The sequence below is a fragment of the Patagioenas fasciata genome, chromosome 1, assembly GCF_037038585.1.
Source record: "Patagioenas fasciata isolate bPatFas1 chromosome 1, bPatFas1.hap1, whole genome shotgun sequence".
Lineage (NCBI taxonomy): Eukaryota > Metazoa > Chordata > Aves > Columbiformes > Columbidae > Patagioenas > Patagioenas fasciata.
In genome coordinates this window covers 77,373,211-77,385,858 of record NC_092520.1, presented here as the reverse complement: position 1 = coordinate 77,385,858, position 12,648 = coordinate 77,373,211, and the positions used below count along the sequence as shown (strand labels likewise).

The 12,648-nt window shown below is 47.3% G+C and overlaps 1 protein-coding gene across 1 annotated transcript in view; it reads left to right on the top strand.

Annotated features, from left to right (window-relative positions):
• CASQ2 (calsequestrin 2) overlaps window positions 1–12,648 on the top strand; it is a 34,348-nt gene that overhangs the window by 10,795 nt on the left and 10,905 nt on the right. Inside the window, exons 2-6 of the mRNA XM_065829199.2 lie at window positions 2,374–2,458; window positions 3,901–4,001; window positions 6,158–6,269; window positions 8,265–8,338; window positions 8,800–8,930. Of these exons, the coding sequence (XP_065685271.1) occupies window positions 2,374–2,458; window positions 3,901–4,001; window positions 6,158–6,269; window positions 8,265–8,338; window positions 8,800–8,930 (503 nt within the window). The remainder of the gene's footprint in view (window positions 1–2,373; window positions 2,459–3,900; window positions 4,002–6,157; window positions 6,270–8,264; window positions 8,339–8,799; window positions 8,931–12,648) is intronic.

The window sequence follows — 12,648 nt, the reverse complement described above, 5'->3', positions numbered from 1 at the left end:
CTTAAACTGCCTTGACTTTGTCTGGCACATGGCTAACATAGTTGTAAGGAAGTAGCAAGATCAAGTATGGACTGGACCAGACATGTCTGGACAGCCTTTTTCACTTGGGCTTTCTGTGTCTTACCAGAACCAGAGTCTCAGTGTTGACTCTGAGAAACCTCTTGCTGCTCTATACAATTTCCTCAGGGCAGGAAATTGCTGACAATGTTCCCTAAAGATGATGATCCCGCAGGCTCTGTCCCTTTGTCCCATAAAGGCAGATCTCCATAACTGGAAAGAGAAAAACAACATCTCCCGCTACCACCTGCTTGCAGATGTCTAGGGAGCTCACAAGAGTTGTCTATCTCTCTTTGTGTTATCAGGTACCAGCTGCTCTCAGGTGCTCTAACATGGATGGCCATGAGCTGAGCCAGGAGATGGGATGCCAGACCAGTCAGACAAAAGCTCAGATGCTTTATCAATGGATGTGCAATCACAGACAAGTTCTCTGCCCTGTTCAGGCAGTGTGCCCTGTAAGCACAAGCCCTGAACGTGCAACTTCACCTTAATTTCAAAGCACTGGCAGAGAGCAAGGAAAGAGCAGAAAGACCACATATTTCTTGCACAACACAGGGCACCCCTTTTGCCTCACATGATGGCATTTCTCCCCAAAGACAATAAGCCAGGTAGCTGCAGGAGGATTAAGGCTGCAGTGATGCCACAATGGCTGGTGGAGAATATGTCCTTCTGGAGGGCTTCCAAACAGGCCTGGGGACACATATTTGGTGGAAGGGAGAAGACAACCTTGTTCTCCATCATTTCCCTTCACCCAAACAAGGCCCCTGAGACCTCACCAGGGTGCCTGCTATCTCCTCCAGGATTTTGGGGAAGGGCTGGACACTGCCAGTGTGGGAAGCTGGCCTGCCCCATGACACCCCAGGGTGCAGGTGAGGGGGCTGCCCCATGGCTTGTGCTCTCCAATGCCTTTAATCGCTGCTGGCTCTTGCAGGAGCCAGGCACAGGAGGAGGCTATTTATAGCAGGGGAGTGAAGGGGCTGCATGGCCGTGGGGGCAGTGCTGCTGGGTGACATTCAAACCAGCTTTGAGGCTGGGGGAGGGTGCCAAAACAGGTCCTGGGGGAGGGTGTTCCTCATAAATCAGCCCGCCATCTCTGTGGCCACGGCTTTTCTTCTGCCCTTCTCCAGCCTCTCATCATCAAGCACAGGCAGCTGTGCCCTAATAGGGACATTCTTGTCTTGGAGGCCCCAAACTCCTTGTCTGCATTGTGCTGCCCCCACTTCATTTGGCAGAGTTGGGAGGGGGGACAGTGAGAAGACCATCAGCATGAGAAGCATTCCAAGAGCAGAGAGGAAGAAGGAGGAAGAAGGGGCTCTTACAGCTGCTTGGTGGTCTCACAGCATCATTACCACCTTGTAGGGTCTCTGGTGTATTTGTGGTGGGGCTAAGTCAGTCATCTGGTCAGTAAGTGGGCTCATTTTCCATGGTCACTGCATCTCTACGGAGTCCATCTGGAATTCACAGGGTCTCACCCAGGGCTGCTTGCACGACGGGGAACTTGCAGAGTGTCTCTCCTTTCCTCACATATCTATTTTCACAAAACAGGCAGGAACTTGATATCTTCAAGAGGCCCCTTCGTCAAAAATGGTGGGAATGGGAGGCAGTGATTTTGTGAAGCTGCGAGGAGACAAATGTGAGCACGGCTGGGATTAGACCCATTTCTTTAGGGAAAAGAGGGGACAAGAAAAAGGAGAGGTGACTGAAGCCTGGACTGGAGACATGAATTAAAGCATTTTATAGGAGAAGTGGCCGCTTTTGCAAAGCCTGGAGTCCTTCTGTTTGTTTTTTTTTTGCTGGGAGCCTGCTTTGGTCAGCCCATTGCATGTATGAAGGAAACATGATACTGTAGTGCCCTGCATCCCCTTCAGTTTGCGGCCACTGCCTCCTGGCACCAAGCACTTCCAGACTTAAAATGTCCATGGTGCCCACATGTAACACTCTCCCACAGGAGGTCACGAGGCACAACAGAGGAGACAATTTTTGCTTTGTGTCGGTGGCACAGGTCTTTCTTCCAGCCATGCTCACTGCTTTGGTGTCCCCGATTCGGTCGAGACCCCTCTCCCAATGCCTGTGTGTCAAACAGCAGATAACAGCACATGTTATCACCAGCAAACTTGGTGCTGCGACACAGTGGGAAGAAACCCAACCCTTGTGACCTCCAGGCAGCGTTATGTCAGCTGGGAGGCAGCATGTGACAAATCTCACCTATTGGTGCTCTCCGAAAGCAGAAAATGGGTCACTTGTGTCTGTTGTGCCATGCCAGCTACCCTGTAGTGTTAATGCTGCTAACGCTGGGTTCTCTGGTTCCTCCCACAGCTGGCAGCTCAGGTGTTGGAGCCCAGAAGCATCGGCTTTGGGATGGTGGACTCCAAGAAGGATGCCAAACTTGCTAAAAAGTTAGGTGAGTCCCATGTCTCTGGAATAGCTCAGAGAGGGTGTTAGAGTGATGTCCAACAGCAAGCCCCATGGAGAACAGCCAAATCCTTGTCACCAGGATGGGGAGGGTGATGGTGGTAATTGCACACTAACCACCTGCCCACTAACATGGGCAAGATCAAGTGGAAGCTGGGTGGCAAGGATGGGAGAGGTGAGCCAACACCCTTCCAGCAAAAAGCTTCTTGGCTGAAAGTGCCAAAACAAAACCAAACCAAGTGAAAAAGAAAGCCAGTTCATGCTGTGGTGATCACAGGGTGGAAGCTCACAGCTTGCTGAGTAGAAACTGTAGATAGGTGCCATAGAGTAACTCCATGCTCTTCCTGCACAGAGACAGGTCTAACTCAGTGGCACAGAACCAAAACCTACAGGGACATCACATAGGCCCCCAGATGTCACTGGTCCCATGGCAGAGTGACCCCAGTCACTAATCAGGAAGCCACAGCCTTGCAATAGTCTGACAGCCAGGTGCCAACCCTCCCTGACTTGCTCCCCAGAGCAGAAGAGCAAGCACTCTGCAAAGTTGAAAGGCTGCTTCCCACCCCTGGAAAGAGCTGCCTTCCAGCAACTGATGATTCCTTTATATTTTAGCCCACAAAGCCATATGGAAATACTATGGCACGTAAATACAACAGCATATAAATGTACCTGTAGACTTAAGGTCAGAGATTGTTTAAGCATACTGGACTGTAATTTTATTTCCTAAATTAGAGACTAGGTGTGCTGGTGGAAGCTAAACTAAAACTGGGAGCTTCTTCCTCTCCAAGAAGGACAAACTACCAAGTATCTTCACCCATGGTACCCTGCCGTCATGCATTGCAGGAGCTTATTGCTGGTGATATTGGACCCTCCATCAAGATACCGTGGCAAACAGTCATCAGTCCAGTGACATATCATTTCGAACTGCCAGCCTGTCACCTGTGGCATCTCTACCATAGGTTTCTAACTTCTTTTGTCAAGCTTAGCTAAGCTGCAGAGAGTTTGAAGCTCCCTTTGGCTTCCAGCTTACTGTTTATGTTCACATAGTTCAGTCTTCTCCAGGCAGAGAGCACAGCCCACATCAAAGTCCATTTTCCTTCTAGTGTTAGGATGTTCAAATTTGGGATTATCGGTCAGAGCTAAAACAAGCTCCTGGTACAGAATTATTCCACTTGAGGCCAAACTGTGACCTAAATGAAAAAGTTCAGCATTTGGAAAGGAGCTAGCACAAATTCTGGCTGAGGTTTGTCCTTTGTGACGTGAAACATCAGTCAGGAGATTAATGAGTTTGTTTCTAATGGGACCAACACAGTGAACTGACAATTGTGTTTTCCCGGGAGGTGCTGCTAGAGTAACAAACAAGATACTCTCTAGTAAAAATGCTTTTAGTGACATGTTAGACACATTTTGTTTCCTGCCTCTTTCTTTCAGGCTTGGTTGAAGAGGGAAGTCTCTACGTCTTTAAGGAGGAGCGGCTGATTGAATTTGATGGGGAACTGGCCACAGATGTCTTGGTGGAATTCCTGTTGGATGTAAGCACAGATAAGCTGAGAGCTAGATAAAGCCTCTCAGGGAAGACCTTGTAAATACTCACTTTGCTAAAAAACATGGCTTTATCTTTATTTGAAATTCCATCCCTGTTTGCTGCACATTAGTAGAGATGATATTTTACAGCTTCCCAAATACTTGTCTGACCATGAGTTCCCAGGAACGCACATACCTTTCTATGTCCCCAGCCACTTTTATCTTAAGATGTTTTCCTCTTTTTCCTGTTTATGGAGTATTTGATTGGAAGCAAGCAATAATCCCACATAATTAACTGCTAGTCACTCACCTCAGCAAGCTGGCATGCAAACACTGCAATTTGCAAAACTTTTCACTGTTTTTTGGTTTTGTTTTGTTTTGTTTTTTTTGTCAAAAGGAAGGATTATTTTCAAATAAATTCCAAGAAGTAGCATTCTCATAGAGCAACTAAAAAGAGCGCAGTCCATATGCTGCAAACTATTTGCCCATTTCTAGACACAAGCACACAAAAAATATAGACTACTACTGATTCTTTAGTGAACTTACCGAATTGCACTGCCATGAGTTAGAGAAGATCAAGGCGCTAGGTCTTTGTGCTCTCAGGTCATTCTGTGCATGGGTACAACTATATACTCAGCTTTGTGCCTAAATGCAAAAGAGATGCCGACTCCCTCATCAACATTTTGCACTACTCTTTCTTTACACTTTATTCCTAGAAGAGGCAACAGTCCAAAAACATGGTCTTTGATTTGTAGGAAAAACCTTTTGCAGCAGCACGGTTTTCCTTTGAAATGAGGCTCACTTTATGAGCAGCCGTGCAAAAACACAGATAAGGGAGGCGAGGCAAGCAGCAGAGCCGGCAGGGTTTGTTCCCCAGGGTGGCAAATTGCCTAAATAGTCACCTGAGGTGCAGGAGTGCTGGTGGGGAGAGGCACAACCGGGGAACAGAAACAGCTACCTAGGATCTTATCTTCCCTACGGCAATGTCTGTGGCTGCGTGCATTAGGTTTTGCGGCCAAAACACATGTGAGTGGCTTCGGGGACAGAAATGGGCATCTACCCAACTGCAGAAGGCCACAGGCAGGGCAGGGCTTTGCTGCAACCCTGCAGTGTTGGGAACCCTGGTTGCCACGGCTTGTGGAAGCAGGGACCTGCACAAGCTGCTCTGGAGGCGGCGGAGGCGTAACCACACGATGGAGCGTCACTCGCAAGGGGAGCAGCAAAAGACATTTTGTGAGGCTTTGTTTGCTGTGTTTTGTGGTGTGCCACTGAAAATATCATGTTCTGTGAACAAAGGAAAAGAGCAAGGATTTCTCTTTGTGTGTTTTCCACTCAAGAGGGAAAATACCCAGCAAAACAGGGAAATAAAAACAAACACATCTGTGGTGCCTCAGCAGCCTCATCTCAAAGGAAAACAAATCCAGAGACCTCTACTCCTCTCTAGGCTGTAGAGTGGCCTGCCTGCTTTTTTTTTTTTTTTTCCTAGTGGAACCATACCTGATTTACATCAGTCTTAACTAGGCAAAATACCCAGACCAAATATTATCACCAGCAGCAGCTAGTGAAGAAAACAGAGATTAAGTTTGGGCTTAATGACAGACTGAAGCAGAAGGGCCAAAGAACTCTGCATGGGAGAATCAGCCAGGAAAATTCACATCCAGACTTTCCACTGCTCCAAAACACTGTTTGGCCACACTTTAGTGTGCCGGTTTAAATGTTATCCAAAAGCAAGTTCTTTGCAATGACCTCTTCCAGCAAATGGCATTTGGAAACAAAACCATCCATCATTCACAGAAGTTCAGTCCCCATATTAGTTGCTTTCAAATGCTCTCCCTTTTTCTCAGCCTCACTAAATCCGGCTCCAATTGTTACCCCTTGTCACTCAGCAGAGCAGGTTCTTCAGCATCCATTTGGGTTACCCAGGCTTCTTGCAGCTCCCCTCTTGATGCTTCAAACTCTGCAGTGATACTACTAACAGCTCCTTCTGAAGGTGACCTGCATCTCTTGGTTCCTCACATTAAGGCAGAGAGCACTAAGTAGAGTTTCCAGCAGCAGAGGAACTGGGTGACCTCTTTCTCCTAACTTAGACTGCTAGTGACACACACCGCCAGGCACAGGTTGGTACTGCAAACTGTTGCATTATCAAATGCGTTTGTCATGGCAGCTGCTAGAAGACCCAGTGGAGATCATAAACAGCAAGCTAGAGCTTCAGGCCTTCGACCAAATTGATGAGGAAATCAAACTCATCGGCTACTTCAAAGGAGAAGACTCTGAACGTAAGATGAATATGTTTGTCATGGGGCTTGGAGCCTGGCTGGGGGTGCTGGGGTCAGATGTTCTACATGTTCTTGTACGTGAACATGAAGGGTGGTAGGGGTATATGGCAAGCTGTAACAGTGCCAAAGTTGCTGGAGCATGAGGTGGGGTTGCAGGAGAGTTTCTGGTGTTGCTATGCATGAGCCTGTTCCTACACCAACAGCAGTGACCCTTCTGCAAGGTGCCTGCTGGCAGAAGGGGGTGATAATCCAGTATCTCCTGAAGTGAAGTAAATCTACCTCACCCAAAACCAGCTGAGGTTACAGTTATACTTGGTAAGCAGGTAAAGGGAGCAAAGCTCCACCTCTTATGAGCAGTGAGCCCAAATAGTTAAACAAAAAGGGAGAGGGGAATAAAGAGAGGGAAACACATTGAATACTTTCTTGGCAAACATGAAGCAGCAGTAAGCAGGATGCCTTAGGGCAGCCCAGCACAGGCACTGACCTGCTTCTCCTCCTTGGACCCCAAGACTGAGAAGAGGCTGGTCCTGTGCCCTAAGGGATGTGCAGCTTGGGGATCATTGTGAGCAAAACCATCAGCTTCCATGAACCTTGAAAAACCCTCACGCAATTTCCTCCTCAGCAGCACCAGTGGGCTCATCTGCCAGGCCCAAGCACTCCCCCTGCTCACTGGGCAGTGCTGGCAGTGTGCACTCCATGTTTGCAAAGCTTGGCTTTAGCAAAAAGACAGGTATTCCTACCTGAACAAGCAATGTATCACCAGGTCTGCTGCACCACAACAGCCATCCATCTCTCCCTTCAGTTTTCTCACCGGTTCAAAACAGTTTGCAGGGCACCTCAGGCAGGGTTGTGTCTCTTACGCTGTTCAGTAACAAGTGTTTGGAAGAAAGGTGGGAAATACCGGTTGCAAACAGCTTCCTCCAGGCTGAGAGCAGCCTTACTGAATGCAGTTGAGGACCTGATAGCAGTAATGGTAAAAATGTCCCTCGCTCCTGCCCCCTCCTCCTGCAGCAGGAGTGTGGCTAATCATGCTTGGTGAATATTTAGGGAATGGCAGCAATAATTAATGTTGGCGCAACTCCATGTATTTTGCAGGCTGAATTACTGCCTTTGCCAGAGGGTAACTGCAAACAGCCTTATCAACAGGTTGGAGTTGTAACCCCCAGACCTGCTTTGCAATGCTGCTGATTTCAGCCCCAGTTAAGCATGGTATGCCAGGATCTGTAATTTTCCTGAGTGCTGTGGGGCTGCACAACGTGTGTCCTGCTCACTCCTCTACTCCACTCTGGTGAGACACCGCCTGGAGTTCTGCATCCAGTTCTGAAGCCCTCAGTATGGGAAAGACATGGACCTGTTAGGGAGGCGCAAGAGGAGGACACAAAAATGATCAGAGGGCTGGAACAGCTCTGCTGTGAGGACAGGCTGAGAGAGTTGGGGTTGTTCAGCCTGGAGAAGAGAAAGCTCCAGGGAGACCTTATTGTGGTCTTTCAATACTTATTAATAAAAGCAACCCATAAGAAAGATGGGGAGAGACTTTTCAGAAGGGCATGTTATGACAGGGCAAGGGGTAATGGTTTTAAACTAAAGGAGGGGATATTCAGGCTCAACATGAGGAAGAAATTTTTTACAATCTGGGCGGTGAAACACTGGAACACATTGCCCAGAGATGCAGTAGATGCGCCATCCCTGGAGACATTCAAGGCCAGGCTGGACATGGCTCTGAGCAACCTGATCTAGTTGCAGATGTCCCTGTTCATGGCGGGGGGGTTGGACTGGATGAGCTTTGAAGGTTCCTTCCAACTCAAACTATTCTATGATTCTGTAATATGAAATGGTCCTTGCTTTTAAAGCCTGGAAGTGTGGAAGAAACACAGTGCTGTCATCTGAGGTATTTTGCAATAATTTATATTTGTTCTTCCCTGGTGTCTTCTGTGCTGATCAGACAGGAGCAGCTGTCTGTGAAATCTCTTTTTCATTCCCTTTTTCTCCTTCCAGATTACAAGGCATTTGAAGAAGCTGCTGAACACTTCCAGCCATACATTAAGTTCTTTGCTACCTTTGACAAAGGGGTAAGCATGCACACATCTCACTGTGGGAGCTCACATATTTCACCACTAATTTTCCAGAAGCCCAGAATGTTTCCAGATTTAATATCTGGCTCCAGCTTCTCATTTTCATTGTTTCTGTAATTTGTGATATTGGTGTTCACATTTGGATTTGGTCTGTCACAAGACAAAAAGCCATTTACACAGCATGGAGGCAGGTTCTGATCTTGGTTTGGAAACCATTAGGCTTGTGGGACCTTGACTCTGGCCTTGCTCTGTCCCAGCACTTGAGACCAGTAGTCTAGAGAGCATCAGTGGTTTTCTAACCAAGGAAAGATGCATTCATATTTTGTTGGTCACTCCTAAGAGTGCATACTCTCAAAGAGAGCAAGCAACTTGATCTCAGCTCTGCCACCGGGAGAGACTCTGGGTGGGCAAAAAAGCATGTCAGGCTCACTCACCTCTGACCATCTGCACTGCAACAGGTTGCCAAGAAGCTAGGTCTGAAAATGAATGAGGTGGACTTCTATGAACCATTTATGGATGAGCCTGTTCACATCCCTGACAAGCCTTACACAGAAGAGGAGCTAGTTGAATTTGTGATGGAGCACAAAAGGTACGTAATGAACAGGATGGTCCTGGCCATAGGAAGTAGGTAAAGGTGTCTTTCATTGCAAGAATGTCCCTCTAGGGCATCCCTGTCAGTAACAATCAGTACAACGACCACTTTTTTGGCAATTTCCTGATCCAGGTTTGAGATTTTGACTGGTTTTTTCCTCCTTCCAGAGGTGGAAGTATCTGTGCAACAACCAAAGCCAACCACCAGCTTCCCCTCTCCTTTTCCCTGGTTAGTCCTCCCTCAAAGAGCAGGGAGGCTTGCAGGCACCGGAGGGCAGAAACCTTACTCTACTTGCCCATGCTTTTATTTTAGGTCTGTACAGGAGATGATCCTCTCCAAGGCCTCTCAAGCCGAATCTAAATTCTGTTCAGTTCCCTCCTTCCCCAAAACAGCCTCACTTAATGGGTATGTCTCTCTCCTGATGTCAGATACATCTATACGCAGCCTCTGAGCTCAGACCAAGCATGGAGGAACTGTGATGGGCTAAGAAGATCCTGCTGACCAGGAGCACAGAGAGGAATCCACTGCTGCTATGGCTGTTTTGGGCCTCATGTGGCAACAGCGCTGAGCACCTGCAATGTTTGATCAACTCAGCAGGAGCTATGGATGCTCTGTGCTTTTTGCAACCAGGTTTATTGCCCAGTTGTTCAGCGACTTGGCCACCAACAGTCTGGAAGCATCTGGAAAGGCTGATCCCCTGTAAAAGCATAGGGGTAAATGTAAGGACACAACTACCTATGAAGTGCTGTATTTTTACACCCTTAAAAATACAGCACAGGATTGTCACACAGGCTATCTGCTGCTTCTGCAGCTGCATATCCCAGCAGGCATTCAAGGGACCAGAAAAGAGTTCAAGAAAAGCAGAGCCATTGATACTGTTAGGGGACCACAAATCAGGCTGAGCTGGAGGTTTCTGTTCACACAAAGATGGTTTAGAGAGAGATCACCTCTAGAATCAGCAGGGTCACCAGTCTTAGAAACAGATCTCTGCTTTTTCTGAAATATGAAGGAGTCCTCTATCTCCCATGTACTCACAGGTCACTTTGCTGACCTCCTGGACTTCCCGATCTCAGTTTTTTCCACCTTTTTTCCCCAAGCTCTTGCTGTAATGCACCAGCATCAGAAGGCTGATTAAACAGTCAGCTAAATGCTAGCCTAATAAGGCAAGCTCTCCAACAGCACAAAATTGCAGTGGAAGCCCCTTAAGTCTTACATATTTCAAGATGCTATGTGGTGCTCAGTAGGAGGGAAGGGTTGGACCATTTATTTTGCAAGTGCCGAGGCTCAGAAGGGAATTGAAAGGAGTCTCATGAAGTTGGATGCCTGAAATCCCAAACCTGTCAAGGTGCTGCCCTGGCAGGGAAAAAACCTTGGAGCAACAGTTATGTGTTAATTCTGAGTCTCTTGGAGCAGAAATGTTTCTTTCTGCCTTGTTGCCAGTAAAGGACCTAAAGCTAAAGGCTGAAAGTGGAATTAGTCAGACAAGGAGATGATCAGGCCTGTAGCGAAAAATGAAGAGACCTCAGCACCTGCCATGTGCTCCATCCCTGTAGACAACTTGGTAGGATCTTCTCCTGTGCAGGAAGGTGTAGAGGACCACTCACCTTCTCCCCCTTACACAGTAGGCTTTATCACTTCACTCCAGGCAGCAGGCATGGGCTGTCCCTCTGCTAAGGTACAAAGCCCCACTGTCACCTCTCCATCGCCAAGAAGGAGCTCTGTCACATCACTGGGGAAAGTACAGCACAGGAAAGATGTGGAACTGTTGGAGAGGGAACAGAAGAGGCCACAAAGATGAACAGAGGGCTGGAGCACCTCTGCTCTAAAGACAGGCTGAGAGAGTTGGGTTGTTCAGCCTGGAGAAGGCTCTGGGGAAACCTCATTGCATCCTTTCAGTACTTAAAAGGGGCCCATAAGAAAGATGGGGACAGACTTTTTAGCTGGGCCTGTTATGATAGGACAAGGGGTAATGGTTTTAAATTAAAAGAGGGGAGATTCAAGCTAGACATGAGGAAGAAATTTTTTACAATGAGGGTGGTAAAACACTGGACTAGGTTGTCCAGAGAAGCTGTGGGTACTCTAACCTGATCTAGTTCAAGATGTCCCTGCTCATTGCAGGCCAGTTGCACTAGATGACCTTTGAAAGTCCCTTCCAACCCAAACTATTCTGATTCTCATATGAAGTTCCCAGTGCCCAGAAACACCCAGGCTCTTCAGCATGCTTGAAACAGCCTTTCCAAGAAGGGCTCCGCGCTGCTGTGCCCAGGCAGGCTTCACCACCTCTTCCTCCAGCCCTGCACAGGAATTGGGATTTGCTGAGCTTTCAGTGCAGCCATGAGATGGGAGCTGCAGCATAGGCATAGGCAGCCCCCTGGCTGATGCTTCCCTGCGCAGCTGCAGGCAGTGGTGGGAAAGTCCACCCTCTCCCGAGCAGGTCAGGAACCTGGTGTTCAGCACAGTGGGGTGACTCCTCCAAGGTCAACCAGCAGATCAGCGTCCAGCTGGGGATGGTGGCCAGGTGCCGTGACTCCAAGCTCTCAGCCCAGATTTTTGTTCTCGGCTGAACAAATACAAATTACGCAGTAGTTCCTCTGCCTGCAGCAGGGGGTCTCTGGGTTTATGCCCGTTTCACATGCAAAATCGTGGGGGTGGAATCCCTACCCCATTCTCTGTAATTGTATAGCAACATGAAGCTGAATTCTGCTCCGTCTTACTCTGTTCCTTCCAGCATCGGGGAGTAACCAGAGTAAATCTTGAGTCACTCTGCAGCAATCAGTACACGTGGGTGTGATCAAATCTTTCTCACTGAATTTTCTTTATCTAAGAGATGCCCCCAGAGAATGGCTAGGAAAAACATCTTGAAAGCCAGATACAAGTTCATAGTGCACATTCACCTGATACAATCTCCCGTTTCTGACAATTACCAACAAGTAGACTCACTGCATCAAAAACTGTATCCCTGATCTTGTGCTTAGTGACTATTTCTTCAATTTCTACAGGCATTTTTTACCTTATTTCTATTTCGATACTGAAAGTATCCAATTGTACTGAGTTCTGTGGCTGAATTATGCATTACATCGAAAGAGCATTTTTATTTGTTCAGTTTATACCCGTTACCTAACAATTTCCCTGTATGCCTGCTAGCTCTTGTGTTAAGAGGAACAATGACTAGCCATTCTGTTTCACTTTTTTGGTTTTTTACCACTCCCACTTTTTTAGACGTCCTGACAATATCCTCTTCATTCACCTCTTTTACAAGATAAAGAGTTCTCATCTATTTAGCCTCCACTGAAGAGAGGTCATTCCATACTTTCATTCACCACCGCCGTGTTTCCATGTCCCTTTTTCAGTTCTCCCATATAATTTCTGTGATGGTATGACCCGAACCACAAATCCATTCACTGTGGAGGTGCTTAGTGTAGGTAGGTGTCCATTGTCACTACAATGTTTTACTCTTTAGTTATCTCCTAACTGTTTGTAACTTACTTTTTGCCTCTTGCCTTTGGAGCTGATGCTTTCTTAATTTGTGACACCTGGTCCCCTTTCCTGAGAGCCAATAATTAATTATAAATAATTTAGGATCCATTGTTGCACCTGTATAATCAGGGTTGTTTTCCTGCAAGTGAGTTATTTCATATATGTCTATCTATCATGCAGACACTCCAGTCTCAGGAGATCCCTCTGTATCTCCTCATAGTCAGTTCTGGTGTTGGCT